The sequence below is a fragment of the Seriola dumerili genome, unplaced genomic scaffold (assembly GCF_002260705.1).
Source record: "Seriola dumerili isolate Sdu_G_001 unplaced genomic scaffold, Sdu_1.0 BDQW01000052.1, whole genome shotgun sequence".
In the NCBI taxonomy this organism is placed as follows: Eukaryota; Metazoa; Chordata; class Actinopteri; order Carangiformes; family Carangidae; genus Seriola; species Seriola dumerili.
The window spans coordinates 21745098-21760901 of record NW_019174307.1 but is presented as its reverse complement, the minus strand read 5'-3'; the positions used below and the strand labels follow the sequence as shown (position 1 = coordinate 21760901).

General features: G+C 36.7%; 2 protein-coding genes across 2 annotated transcripts; both read left to right on the top strand.

Annotated features, from left to right (window-relative positions):
- The first annotated feature begins 5104 nt into the window (after positions 1-5104).
- Positions 5105-6407, top strand: LOC111218716 (trace amine-associated receptor 13c-like). Its single transcript, XM_022741144.1, has 2 exons — positions 5105-5274; positions 5588-6407. Exons 1-2 carry the CDS (start codon positions 5105-5107, stop codon positions 6405-6407), a joined length of 990 nt encoding a protein of 329 aa, XP_022596865.1.
- Positions 6408-11836: 5429 nt separating this feature from the next.
- On the top strand, positions 11837-13075 carry LOC111218718 (trace amine-associated receptor 13c-like). Its single transcript, XM_022741146.1, has 2 exons — positions 11837-12006; positions 12256-13075. The coding sequence occupies exons 1-2, from the start codon at positions 11837-11839 to the stop codon at positions 13073-13075; spliced, it is 990 nt and encodes a 329-aa protein (XP_022596867.1).
- The last annotated feature ends 2729 nt before the right edge of the window (positions 13076-15804 follow it).

Sequence of the window (15804 nt, the reverse complement as noted above, 5' to 3'; positions counted from 1 at the left end):
AAGAGTTCAGCTGCTTGTTATTTTATTTCAGGAATGTCATAGAGCTAAACCAGGCAGGATATTAGTGAATATACTGTAGTTGATAGTATTGAGTTGTTTAGCCACCCATTTCTGTCGGCTTGATTGAGGCCTAGAATCTAAATTAAGCCAAGAGCCACATGCATAGCCACTGCCATAGCATGTATATATATAATGTATAGTTTAATTGTGTTAAAGCTGATAGATATGTACTGTGAAATGTTAATGTACAACATGTATTCATTTGAAATTGATAAGCACATTGGAAAAAAGATAGTAGTGATTGTTTAGTCCATAAGTGTTTATTATAGTAAATCTAATGTATTGTTTGTTCCAGTATGAACTGAAAAGAGACATTCAATTTATAGAATAACTGACTTAAAAAAAAAAAAAAAATTTAAGGGAAGATTCCTTCTGTTGACAATGAGTGCTGTCCAGATCATCATAGCAGCTTGTTAGAAGGCCTTGTTTCACAAGGTGAGACTGATGTGTGGATGGTTTGCTGTTTCAAGAGGTGGTAGGGAGCAAATCACATGGAAAGATTTACACTAAAACCTAACAAATCACAACCTTAAACAAATCCAAGACTTTTACTTTTATTATTTAAAAACCAACGGTAAGTAATAACTTTAAAGGAGCTTTCAGTGTAAAGGAACTTAAACTATATAAACATATAACCTTAAGGAACTTAAAAGGAAAAACTTAAAGGAAGAATAAAGACCGGTAATAGAAACACTTTAAAGGATACATTTAATTTTTTTGTGTGGGCATTTATCTGGTTTGATCTAATTGTACTTTGTGTTGTTGATTGTATTACAATTTATTTTAATTGTTCATGTCAGTTGTGGATTTGGTCAAGAGGAAGTGTTTTTAGATGATAGACAGATACTTTATTTATTTATTTTAACCCTCTAGAGTCGGAAATTCCGCCCGTGGGATAGAACAAATTTAGTTTAAACCGCTTAAAGTAGGGTGTAAAGTGAATTTAATTAGTAAAACTATATGAGCGGAAGAACAGCATGAGTGTCACATTTCGACAGTATGAGTCAGAAATCAGATGTTCATGATCCACCCATTTGCAAATAGAGCTATTCATATGACAACGACATTATAATCCAGTTGTCATTATTGGGTGATTATGAGGCATGAAAACGCATGAAATGCCTAATTTACCTCCTGTAAACAAGAGCACATGTTGGGGTTGTTTACATTGACGGAGAAAGATGTCTAAACCCAGTGATCTGTGTTTTTTCCTACCCCTGGTTTAGAAAAGCTATTAAACACATTGTTACACTTCAGATACTGCAGCCTGGCTCCAGTGAGGCCAATTTAATGTAGAAAGTGATGGATTGATTGAAACCATTTATTTTTTAGTGAAGGAGAAATTATTTTCATGTTTTCTTTAATACACTGAATCTACATGGCTCAACGTCTGGAGAATCAAAGAAAATATGGCCAAAACTTCCATATTTTGAGCGAAAATGAATTTACATATAAAATTTTCTCATCCAGAAACCTGAAACTTTCATTCTTTCTTTGTTTGTGACTGCTTATTTGTGTGATCTGACTAAAGTGATCCTGTTTGAATGACTGAAGTAAGAAAGTCAATTACATTAGACAATTGCTGGTAAAACAGTTTATTCTCATGATTCTCAGATCTATGTCCTATCATGATGCAAGCTAAAACTCAGTTCTGAATGGGAACCAGGTTTTAGGATACAGTAAGGAAACTTGCTGTATTTAATAATCTCAAAATCAGTCATTCTCATCACTGTTATCCACTTATGATACTTGGATATCATAAATAGTAGTTACTAGGCGTAACTCCAGTTCTTTGAGTACATGACTCTAACAGACTTCACTGTTGGTTAACCCAATATAGGTTCCACCTCAGCACCCTGAGACAGATTGTTGCACGCACCCAATCAGGGGGTAGCAACCGCGCACTATGGTACCCTATAAAACCCCCACACGTACACTACTCATCTCCCATTTGAACTCAGCAAGGATTACCAAAAAGGGGGCCAGCTGGGTCTGCAGTTAGAGGCCTATGCACATACACATAGAACTGGAGTAACATCCAGTAAGGACTAATTCAATTTCGTACACTCTTCGCCCTCCAATGGGCTTCACTATTTGTTAATATCGAAGGTGAAGGCCCTTAGGGATTGATGTACAGTAGTCCCAGCAGGACCCCAGCCCTAATTCCACTGTAATTTTGTCTCTATCAGACAACCATATGCCTCTATTCTTGTTTGGTTTTGACTGCACATATTCTTTGTGTCTGATCACAGTTATTCTAATTGGGTGACTGAAGCCAGAGTCTTGTCTTTGAAAAAATAATGCAGTTGTTGCTGGAAACCTTGTTGATTTTATTTTTATGGCAACACAAAGACCTGTATGTCCACTAAAACCCAGTTTTGTACCAGTTGTATCACACACACATAGGTAACTATTTTATATCCACAAAATGACAACAGAACTTGATGTTAAGAGTTTTATGGTTGATGCAAAATCTATGTCTTGGTAAAATTAAGTTTGTTACAGGACAACAGTCCCATGATCTGTGTAATATGTGACCTAGGTTACATGGAGAATGAAAAAGATAATAAGAAGAATAACTTATATATAAAACATTCTTAACAAGGTTACAAAGGTCCTGCACAAATAAAAGCAATAATGAAACATCACACAATTACAATATGAAGAATATAAGATACTGCCCAAAGGGATTTAAAAGTGCACCAAGTCAGCTAACCTGAGATCTTCAGGTAAACTATTCCTTACCTCGGGCCTGTGACTGCCATGACTACTGAGGATCTCAGGTTACGAGTAAAAAAACACATGAGGTCAAAAGGTCTTATAAAATGGAGCAAAGACCAAGAAGGGCTTTTTTATGTTGTTAAAATTTTGAAAAGAATACTTTTTAATTTTTTGCATACTTCTAATTCAAAGAAAGCAAGTGTAAACCGAGCAGAAAGTTCATTCAGACCAGATAAGGTTGCAAATAAGATAATTGTGCGTTGCTGCATATGATGTGTTAATTTATTTCATTCACATCTTAATACAAAATTCTTAGAACCAATAGGAAAATCATACAAATAAAAATCAAACAGAGACCAGACACATGTACGGAATTATAAAGCTTGTGATAAGTAAAAAAAGTACAGTTAAACCTCATAGGGCCAACACATGCTGGTGCACAAACCAAAAATCACTCACACAGTTAAAACCAAAAAGACACTGATTATGTAACCCTACCGCCACCACATGGATGGAGGGGAAGACCATATCCTTTCAACAAGCTGCACACTTAAAAAAGACGTAAAAAGAATTGACTAAAAATGAGTAAAATAACTGAGCTAAAAATGAAAACACAGCCAGTAGTCAACATCAATGAATTCTGAAAAAAAGCAAGCCAAAATTCTTAAATAAGAAAAGATAACAAATGTAAATTTGTTTGAAAACACAAGAATAAATAAACCAATGTTACATAAGGCGATACAGGCCAAAGCAGCACTGACTTTAAAAAATTGTATTTAATTAATAAATTTATAAAATTATTCCATGAACTTAAACTTTACTTCCAAAAACAAAAAATTTTCTTTCACACTTTTATAAACAAAACTTGCATAAAACTAACTAATTCAATGTGGCTCGGAAATTGCAAGGTTTGAAAATAGTCAAATGGCATTCATCAATGTCAGACGTACTGAGAACTCACCAATAAAGGCACTACTAAAACTTCCAAGGTAGCCCTACCAAAATTTTCAAATGAGACAGAATTACATTATGAGAAGATCATGGTGAATAATAGCTAAACCACATATAAACTAAGGTTATTCTCTATGGATTGCATGGTCTTTCTTTAAACGCATCGCCTGCAAGCTAATCATAGTTTCACATTTTACAGAAGTCCCTGAATGCATCACCACACACGCTCGCGCTTTCAAACGGCAGGTCACAATGGAAGGGGGAAAAAAACGTCAAAGAAAGTCAATTACATTAGACAATTGCTGGTAAAACAGTTTATTCTCATGATTCTCAGATCTATGTCCTATCATGATGCAAGCTAAAACTCAGTTCTGAATGGGAACCAGGTTTTAGGATACAGTAAGGAAACTTGCTGTATTTAATAATCTCAAAATCAGTCATTCTCATCACTGTTATCCACTTATGATACTTGGATATCATAAATAGTAGTTACTAGGCGTAACTCCAGTTCTTTGAGTACATGACTCTAACAGACTTCACTGTTGGTTAACCCAATATAGGTTCCACCTCAGCACCCTGAGACAGATTGTTGCACGCACCCAATCAGGGGGTAGCAACCGCGCACTATGGTACCCTATAAAACCCCCACACGTACACTACTCATCTCCCATTTGAACTCAGCAAGGATTACCAAAAAGGGGGCCAGCTGGGTCTGCAGTTAGAGGCCTATGCACATACACATAGAACTGGAGTAACATCCAGTAAGGACTAATTCAATTTCGTACACTCTTCGCCCTCCAATGGGCTTCACTATTTGTTAATATCGAAGGTGAAGGCCCTTAGGGATTGATGTACAGTAGTCCCAGCAGGACCCCAGCCCTAACCCCTAAAGGCCAGCAACTGACTCTGAGAGAGATAAAACAAGCCTAGTCTTACAGCTTGGGCACCACCAACCTAAAGGTCCCGACCCTCCCACCCTCTGATACAATCCACATACGCATCTCCTGAAATACTGCCCCTACACCCCTTTGTCATCATGGTTACAATAATAAACACATGGTTAAGCATACATAACAGTCATGGGTTAGTTAGATTCAGGCAAAAAAACTACTTTGTTAGGTTTAGGATTTTTGTTGTTAAGGCTGAGTGACACCAGTTTGGTTGACACAACTAGATTATAGTACAATAGATGTAGCATAGATAGATAGATAGATAGATAGATAGATAGATAGATAGATAGATAGATAGATGCGGCCAGAGTATGACATACTCATGTGGGAGGGGAGGAGGGAAAGAGATAAATCAGCTGTATGACATAGAGCTTTACTCAGAGAGCTGTCAGAGCTCAGCAGCTTCTCCTCTCTCTCTGAATATGGAGGCCCTGGAGGAAGATGAACTCTGCTTTCCCCAACTCAACAACTCCTGCAGGAAGACGATGCGTTCTCATTTGGAGGCCACACTGATTTACAGTCTGCTGTCCTTCATCACTGTGCTCACTGTGTTTCTGAATCTGCTGGTCATCATCTCTATCTCCCACTTCAGGCAGAGATAATATTTCTCTGCATGGCTTACAAAATGTTTATTTTTTTGGTTCCTACTATGCAACATAATGTCACATTTAGGTTACTAATGAAAATTTTAAATGATTTTTAATTTATCCTTTTCTTTTTTTACATTTGCAACATGTCATATTCTACTGAATTGCTATCTGCGTGGAACTAATCTGTCATATTGTTCTGCATTTAACTGTGTTAAAGAGCAATTCATACTGCTAGTATTATAACTGCTAATAACACTTATTTCTACAACTTCTATATATAACAATGTCTTAGGTGTTGATATTCTCTCATTTCAGGCAGCTCCACACCGCCACAAACCTCCTCCTCCTCTCCCTGGCTGTTGCAGACTTTCTTATGGGTCTCCTGCAGATGCCAGTTCTACTTCTCCACATCCAAGGCTGTGTGATCCTGGGTGACGTTATATGTGCTTTGCATTACTTTTTCGCTTTCCTAGTTGTCAGTGTTTCAGTAGGAAGCATGGTCCTCATATCAATTGACCGCTACATTGCTATTTGTGACCCCATGTTTTACTCCACCAAAGTCACTCTGAGAAGAGTTCAATACTGTGTTTATCTGTGTTGGGTATTTTCTGTTGTGCATAGCAGTTGGATACTGAGGGATTTCTTAAAACAACCAAATAGGTATAACTCCTGTTATGGAGAGTGTGTACTAGCTGTTAGTTATATTGAAGGAGCTGTTGATCTTGTTGTGACCTTTTTAGGCCCCATATTAATCATCACACTTTTGTATATGAGAGTATTTGTGGTGGCTGTGTCTCAGGCTCGTGCCATGCGCTCTCACATTGCAGCTGTCACACTTCAGCGTTCACAGACTGTAAAAGCTAAGAAATCTGAGATCAAAGCAGCCAGGACTCTTGGTGTCGTTATAGCTGTGTTTCTTCTGTGCAACAGTCCATATTATTGTTTTACTGTTGCAGCTGAGAGCAACATGGTAGGGGCAACATCTTCAGCCATAGAGCTTTGGCTGGTGTATTTCAACTCCTGTCTAAACCCAGTGATCTATGTTTTTTTCTACCCCTGGTTTAGAAAAGCTATTAAACACATTGTTACACTTCAGATACTGCAGCCTGGCTCCCATGAGGTCAATTTAATGTAGAAAGAGAGGGAAGTTATTCATATGTTGTCTTCAATACACTGAATTTATATATGGTGCAAAATTATTTTATGTTGATCAAATACAAAATTCCATGTAATTTTGTCTCTATCAGACAACCATATGCCTCTATTCTTGTTTGGTTTTGACTGCACATATTCTTTGTGATCTGATCACAGTTATTCTAATTGGGTGACTGAAGCCAGAGTCTTGTCTTTGAAAAAATAATGCAGTTGTTGCTGGAAACCTTGTTGATTTTATTTTTATGGCAACACAAAGACCTGTATGTCCACTAAAACCCAGTTTTGTACCAGTTGTATCACAACACATAGGTAACTATTTTATATCCACAAAATGACAACAGAACTTGATGTTAGAGTTTATGGTTGATGCAAAAATCTATGTCTTGGTAAAATTAAGTTTGTTACAGGACAACAGTCCCATGATCTGTGTAATATGTGACCTAGGTTACATGGAGAATGAAAAAGATAATAAGAAGAATAATCTATATATAAAACATTTCTTAACAAGGTTACAAGGTCCTGCACAAATAAAAGCAATAATGAACATCACACATTTACAATATGAAGAATATAAGATACTGCCCAAAAGGGATTTAAAAGTGCACCAAGTCAGCTAACCTGAGATCTTCAGGTAAACTATTCCATTACCTCGGGCCTGTGACTGCATGACTACTGAGGATCTCAGATTACGAGTAAAAAACACATGAGGTCAAAAGGTCTTATAAAATGGAGCAAAGACCAAGAAGGGCTTTTTATGTTGTTAAAATTTTGAAAAGAATACTTTAATTTTTGCAATACTTCTAATTCAAAGAAAGCAAGTGTAACCGAGCAGACAGTTCATTCAGACCAGATAAGGTTGCAAATAAAGATAATTGTGCGTTGCTGCATATGATGTGTTAATTTATTTCATTCACATCTTAATACAAAATTCTTAGAACCAATAGGAAATCATACAAATAAAAATCAACAGAGACCAGACACATGTACGGAATTATAAAAGCTTGTGATAAGTAACAAAAGTACAGTTAAACCTCATAGGGCCAACACATGCTGGTGCACAAACCAAAAATCACTCACACAGTAAAACCAAAAAGACACTGATTATGTACCCTACCGCCACCACATGGATGGAGGGGGAAGACCATATCCTTTCAACAGCTGCACACTTAAAAAAGAGTGAAAAAAGAATTGACTAAAAATGAGTAAAAATAACTGAGCTAAAAATGAAACACAGCCAGTATCAACATCAATGAATCTGAAAAAAAGCAAGCCAAATTCTTAAATAAGAATAAGATACAAATGTAAATTTGTTGAAAACACAAGAATAAATAAACCAATGTTACATAAGGCGATACAGGCAAAGCAGCACTGACTTTAAAAAATTGTATTTAATTAATAAATTTATAAAATTATCCATGAACTTAATTTTACTTCCAAAAAACAAATTTCTTCACACTTTTATAACAAAACTTGCATAAAACTAACTAATTCAATGTGGCTCAGAAATTGCAAGGTTTGAAAATAGTCAAATGGCATTCATCAATGTCAGACGTACTGAGAGCTCCCCAATAAAGGCACTACTAAAACTTCCAAGGTAACCTACCAAAATTTCCAAATGAGACAGAATTACATTTATGAGAGATCATGTGAATAGCCAAACCACATATAACTAAGGTTATTCTCTACGCATCGCCTGCAAGCTAATCATAGTTTCACATTTTACAGAAGTCCCTTGAATGCATCACCACCGAGCTCGCGCTGTTCAAACGGCAGGTCACAATGGAAGGGGGAAAAAAACGTACGGTTTCTGCAGAACAAGTAGCTCAGACGAATGTACAACAAAAAGTCAGTTAGGTCTGGAGAAAAGTAAAAAAAATAATACGTTTAAGATATCCAAGAGTTTGAAGTGGAACTGACTAAAGCTGGCAGTATTCCTAGAGGGAGAAAACTACTATGCCGATTTGCCGTGACAGAGAGCGGGTCATCAACCACGTCAGGCGGTTACTGCAAGCTAACGTGGATTATTCTGGTAAGTTAGCTACCTGAGTTAGTTGGTTAGCAAAAAAAAAATGTTGTAAAAGAGTTCAGCTGCTTGTTATTTTATTTCAGGAATGTCATAGAGCTAAACCAGGCAGGATATTATGTGTGGTGTGAAGTGAATATACTGTAGTTGATAGTATTGAGTTGTTTAGCTACCCATTTCTGTCAGCTTGATTGAGGCCTAGAATCTAAATTAAGCCAAGAGCCACATTCATAGCCACTGCCATAGCATGTATATATATAATGTATAGTTTAATTGTGTTAAAGCTGATAGATATGTACTGTGAAATGTTAATGTGCAACATGTATTCATTTGAAATTGATAAGCACATTGGAAAAAAGATAGGAGTGATTGTTTAGTCCATAAGTGTTTATTATAGTAAATCTAATGTATTGTTTGTTCCAGTATGAACTGAAAAGAGACATTCAATTTATAGAATCACTGACTTAAAAAAAAAAAAAAAATTTTAAGGGAAGATTCCTTCTGTTGACAATGAGTGCTGTCCAGATCATCATAGCAGCTTGTTAGAAGGCCTTGTCTCACCTTGAGACTGATGTGTGGATGGTCTGCTGTTTCAAGAGGTGGTAGGGAGCAAATCATATGGAAAGATTTACACTAAAACCTAACAAGTCACAACCTTAAACAAATCCAAGACTAAAAATAAAAACTGATATATTTAAAAACCAAGGGTAAGTAATAACTTTAAAGGAGCTTTCAGTGTAAAGGAACTTAAACTATATAAACATATAACCTTAAGGAACTTAAAAGGAAAAACTTAAAGGAAGAATAAAGACCGGTAATAGAAACACTTTAAAGGATACATTTAATTTTTTTGTGTGGGCATTTATCTGGTTTGATCTAATTGTACTTTGTGTTGTTGATTGTATTACAATTTATTTTAATTGTTCATGTCAGTTGTGGATTTGGTCAAGAGGAAGTGTTTTTAGATGATAGACAGATACTTTATTTAGTTATTTTAACCCTCTAGAGTCGGATATTCCACCCGTGGGATAGAACAAATTTCATTTAAACCACTTAAAGTAGGGTGTAAAGTGAATTTAATTAGTAAAACTATATGAGCGGAAGAACAGCATGAGTGTCACATTTCGACAGTATGAGTCAGAAATCAGATGTTCATGATCCACCCATTTGCAAATAGAGCTATTCATATGACAACGACATTGTAATCCGGTTGTAGTTATTGGGTGATTATGAGGCATGAAAACGCGTGAAATGCCTAATTTACCTCCTGTAAACAAGAGCACATGTTGGGGTTGTTTACATTGACGGAGAAAGATGGTGCATATGGTTCCCCGCTGCTGCAGCCTTGGATTGACGATGTCTACAAGTTCTTCTCGGATGAAAGTGGTGAAGCTTCGACTTGATCCCACTGAGGGTGTGTGTGATGAGTAAGTGAGTTAGGTTAATCCTGTCAATTCTGCACAAACACAGCACATGATATCACTTTCTATAGCTAAGACTTCTGTTGTGTTGTAATGCAGCTGCAGTGGCTAAAACAGCAAAGGAGATTGTATAAAAAGACTCAATACCTAAGCTAAAGTTTGATAGCAGTTTACCTTCTCAGTCTTTGCTCCTTTATTTGTAATGCAGTAATGTTCAGAGTAACCCCCTCACCGATGAATTATTTTATGTAGCATCATCATATCAGCTCATGTAGATTAATATTGTGTGCTATACAAAATGATCATTCGAGCCAACTAAGTCAGACTCATGGAGATTAAGACAATTAGTCTCATTAATGTAGGCTGTTTGTAATTCATAAGTCAGGTGTAAATGATCAAGATACTTGTAAACCTGTTTTATGGCTACTGCATGTGTAAATTAAATGCAAATTATATGTTTTAAGGTGTAAATAGATTCCCTCTGTTGCTGAAGAACTATCGTACAGTGCTAAATATATAAATTAAATTTAAATTGTATGTACTTACTATAACCAAAATATATTATTAGCAGCTGAAATATTGCACTTAAAAAATAGTTGATTTTTGATGAAAGGGCAGCTGTTCACATTTTTTGTCGTTCATTATTTTACAGAAATGTGGAGATCATTGCACCTGCAAGGAACAAAGCATGGTGTCAGCCCAGTCAGCAACCACTGTCATGTAAAACACTCTGTAATGACGATGCTGCTTCACCACCACTTTGATTTTCTACCTGCAAGGGAGCCTGATGTACAGCTGATCACAAAGGGTGGCCACACTTTTCTGGACCTCTTTAAGTTGCTGAATTTTACAAATAGATTGGACTTATACTCTTACATGGCCATGATCAAGCTGGGTAACATAACTGATTACTGCCGGAAAAACAGCATCTTTACCATCCCTTCCCCGTCACAGATGATGTGAGGGGACAAATACTGGACCATACCCTGGAATGTACAACAGTCACCCAGATGAGGACAGAGTGAATGATACCAAGAGGGGAACCTCAGAACATGACAGACTGTTCTGGGTCAAACCCTCATACATGAGCGACAAACCAACTAAATGGGATTTGAAGTTGTTTGTGCTTGCAGACTCCAGCAGTAGTTACACTGTGGACCTTTCTGTATACACCAGAAAGAACAACTTCCCCACAGACCAGGGACTCACTTGTACTCACTTGTACACGTGTAACTTTATTCATCCTGAAGCACATTCTTGTGCCAGTTATTACTCAAATTTTGTACTATTCCAGTAATTGAATGTGCTTACACTTTCCATTCATAGAAATGTTATCCATTGTATGTTTGGATTTGAATACAGCATGCCACTCAGCTCAATGACGGGGACATACATCACTGTTCTGCATGGAGGCTCCATCCACAAGACCAATGTCATTGAAGTTAATTTAATATAAGACAAAGTAAATTATGAAGGTGATTGGGTTGTTGGTTATAGTATGGCATTATTAATGCATTAGAATGAAGATAACTGCTGCTCTGCTGGAAGCATACTGTCTCTGTTTTGCTAGCAAGTATGGTCAGTAGAATTTGGTTAGCCATAAGTGTAAGCCTAGCACAGCTATGGCTCGGGCTAATGGCCTTATCTGATCATTTTGGGGCCCACCTTGGCTCAAAATATCTGTTCATGTGATTAACTCCTGAAACATTAGCCTGGGCACATAGTAGTGCACTTAAATCAATCACAAAACTCTTTTCCCACGCATACACTAAAAAGCCTAGGGTAGCACTAGAAGGCCGATAACCCCCATGAAAAGAAGAGAGAGAGGGAGCATAGATAGATAGATGAGTACCAGAATAGGGAACAGGGGAGGGGACGAAGGAAAGAGATAAATCAGACGTATAACAAAGAGCTTTACTCAGAGCTGTCAGAGCTCAGCAGCCTCTCCTTCCTCTCTCTCTGAATATGGAGGCCCTGGAAGAAGCTGAACTCTGCTTTCCCCAACTCAACACCTCCTGTAGGAAGATGATGCGTCCTCACTTGGAGGACATGCTAATTTACAGTCTGCTGTCCTGCATCACTCTGCTCACTGTGGTTCTGAACCTGCTGGTCATCATCTCTATCTCCCACTTCAGGCAAGGATAATATTTGGCTTACAAATCAAAATTTTTTGGTTCCAGCTAGGAAACATAATGTGACATTTAGGTTACTAACTGAAAAATTACCTAGGATCTAAATAATGCATAGAACCAATCTGTCATATTGTGCTGCATTTAGCCATGTTAGAAAGCAATTCATACTGCTGGTATCATGAGTGCTAATAACACTTATTTCTACAACTTCTACGTATAACTGTCTTCAGTGTTGATATTCTCTCATTTCAGGCAGCTCCACACCTCCACCAACCTCCTCCTCCTCTCTCTGGCAGTCGCAGACTTTGTTGTGGGTCTCCTGCAGATGCCAGTTATACTTCTCCAGAACCAAGGCTGCTGGATCCTGGGTGACCTTATGTGTGCTGTGCATTACTTTTTAGGATTTCTCATTGTCAGTGTTTCAGTAGGAAACATGGTGCTCATATCAGTTGACCGCTATATTGCTATTTGTGACCCCATGTTTTACTCCACCAAAGTTACTCTGAAAAGAGTTCAATACTGTGTTTATCTGTGTTGGGTATTTTCTGCTGTGCACAGCAGTTGGATACTGAGGGATTTCTTAAAACAACCAAATAGGTATAACTCCTGTTATGGAGATTGTGTAGTTGTAGTCAGTTTTGTTGAGGGAGCTGTTGATCTTGTTGTGACCTTTTTAGGCCCCATTTTAGTCATCACTGTTTTGTATTTGCGAGTATTTGTGGTGGCTGTGTCTCAGGCTCGTGCCATGCGCTCTCACGTTACAGCTGTCACACTTCAGCGTTCACAGACTGTAAAAGCTAAGAAATCTGAGATCAAAGCAGCCAGGACTCTTGGTGTCGTTATAGCTGTGTTTCTTCTGTGCAACAGTCCATATTATTGTTTTGCTGTTGCAGCTGAGAGCAACTTGGTAGGGGCATCATCTGCACCCATTGAGATTTGGCTGGTGTATTTCAACTCCTGTCTAAACCCTGTGATCTATGTTTTTTTCTACCCCTGGTTCAGAAAATCTATTAAAAAGATTGTGACACTTAAGATACTGCAGTCTGGCTCCAGTGAGGCCAATTTAATGTAGAAAAAGACTGTGATGTATTTACTGAAACCAATTTTTCCTGTGCGGGGAAATTATTTTTAAATTGTTAAGACACGAAATTCAAATGTCCAAAAATACCTGTATTCGATAGGGAGGCCTCCAAAACCTGGTTCTGATTGAGGACCCAGTTTCAGGATACAGCACTGAAATTCTCTGTATATCATTATTTCAAAGATATGAAAAATATTTTCACCACCGTTATCTTCTTCTCATACAAGGATATTTACCTAAAATTAAACCCACTGGCATTCGAGTCATTCAGAGTACTGGGACACTCTTTATTCAAATTCATGCATTTATAATGATTTGCTTTTGCTGATTGAGAAACTGTGTTTTCGTTTTTTTTTGTTTTTTTTTTCTAAGTTTTCTGTTGTTCATATTTTTTTGTACAATAATCAAATGGAATAAACAAGACCACAACATTGATAAGGTTCTGGACAGATAAGCAGTATCAATAAGAGTCAATAAGATATTACAGTTATGTTAATTTTCCCACGTTAATGAGAACATGTTTTTTTTAGGGGAGATCTGTGGAATTACATTGGCATCAGTTATGTCAGTTGTACCAAAACACATTTGTGCATTACTTTTTTTTTAATCAATTTTGGTCACACCACCGCAAAATTACACAAAACCATGAAAATCATAACAGTTTATAGTTGACATAAAATCAGTGTCCTAGTATCATAATGTTTTCCAAAGGTTCCATCATCTGTCACCTGGTTTTTAAGGTAAATGGAACTGGGCATAATTTAACTTCCACCTGTTGATTTTGTGCATATGCCCCTGCACACAGTCCAAGGAGAAAAATAGACTGTACATTCATAGGTATGAAGCATGCCACAGTATCGCAGTCAACAAGTTACTGATCTTAGTTAAGTGCTTTGTCTTTAAATGTTTTTATGGTAATCAGACTAATCATAATGGCACTAAGCTGATTTGAATAGAGAAGAATAAAACAATTGTTCATTTTGTTTTGCTCATCAAAACATGAAAGCAACTCAACAACAAATAACATAAAACAACTAACAGAACAAATGTAGCAACAAAATACTGCACTTAAGTATAAAGTGCATTATAGTATATCTGTTATATATAGATATATATATATATTATAGTATAGTATAGTCAAAAACTACAGATAGAATGAAACAAACCATAAAATATTAAAACTTGAACAAAATACTATTGAACAACAATCGTTTATTAGTTTTTTTTTAAGATTAAAATCCAAATTGTACTTGTAATAAGAACTTCTTAGAAAATATTTTTGGTAACTAAGCAACCCTAGAAAATATGAGAAAATAAAATGTGATGTGATTACATGAGTCATTTTTCTTCCCAATACCATGGACTGTCCTTACATGAGCACAAAATTAAATGTTTAAGGGCCTGTTATATAGAGCAAGAATTTGTCTTGTCAGGCTCTCAGTATGTGTATTCATTGAACTAATGAAATAGTGTTGGCTCTACTGTGAATTGGTCACATGTACTGTATAGTACGGTATATTGCTTTTTCACTATTAGATATTCCTCAGCTGCTTGTTAGTTCAAGCAGGAAGATAAAAGACAAGCTCAACATTTGTCACAGGCAACAAAGACTCTTTTAATGATTAAGGCCCTGCACACCAACACAGGTCTTTACATTTATTCTGGTAAATTAGACTTCTGCTCAGTTTGAAGGTAGGTGTAGTTATTCTTGTGTTGCGTGTGGTCATCAAACTTTATGAACCAAAGATATAGATGTAAAGATGTGATACAAAACTAAAAGGAGCATCAGACAACTGTCAGTAAAGCACAGTTTGTACACACCAACAAGGTATTAAGACGAGGTAAGGCAAAATAAGTGACAAAACCCCGTGTGGGGGGCACCATGGGAGTACAAGGCCTTTGAAAATACTTTTCATCACAGTTACCTGCATATACAATATGTGGGTGTAAAAGGGGTTTATGCACAATCCAGTTTAGGTTATATGTTCCATATATATATATATTATGTACTTTGTTCAGCTGTATGCAACAGCAGGTTATTCTTAACAATGTATGAGTAAAAGAAACTAACATTAACAAACTAACATGTCATTAATAGAATATAATCAATAGATTAAATAACGAATCAAACATTATTTCAAAGTTTTTATTGTGATATAAATATAGAATCTACTTCTTTTTTTTTTACATAACTTGTCTGTGTTTGATGATTTTGAAACAAAAATAATATTAAACACTGTCTTTGCAGGAGATTTTAGCTTTTTTTGCAAAAACATTGTAGATGGTGGTGTTTTAAAGAAAATTAACCACTCAAATAATGAGTTAAAGGTGACATGTTAGAAAACTAAGCAGTAAACTTCGACAACATGAGTTTCTTTCTGTTTTTCAAAGCTCTGTACTAATACACAACCTAATAAACAGAAAACTCTTTAGTCAGTTTTTTTTTTTTTAAGTATATTTTTTGGGCTTTTTTATGCCTTTATTTGATAGTACAGTAGAGAGACAGGAAATCGGGAGGCAGAGGGAGGGGGAATGTCATGCGGCAAAGGGCCGTCCGATGCAGGAGTCGAACCGGGGCCAACTGCAGCGAGGACTGTGGCCTCTACACATGGGGCGCCTGCTTAGACCACTACGACACACGACGCTCCACTCTTAAGTCAGTTACTCATGCAAAGTCCTTTTTCACATTTTATCCTTATCCTTATTTTAAGTGCTCTACT

Coding starts and splice junctions, on each gene's coding strand:
- LOC111218718 (XM_022741146.1), top strand. CDS start 11,837: ATGGAGGCCCTGGAAGAAGCTGAACTCTGCTTTCCCCAACTCAACACC. Junction 12,007..12,255: donor ATCTCTATCTCCCACTTCAG/GCAAGGATAATA, acceptor CTCTCATTTCAG/GCAGCTCCACACCTCCACCA.
- LOC111218716 (XM_022741144.1), top strand. CDS start 5,105: ATGGAGGCCCTGGAGGAAGATGAACTCTGCTTTCCCCAACTCAACAAC. Junction 5,275..5,587: donor ATCTCTATCTCCCACTTCAG/GCAGAGATAATA, acceptor CTCTCATTTCAG/GCAGCTCCACACCGCCACAA.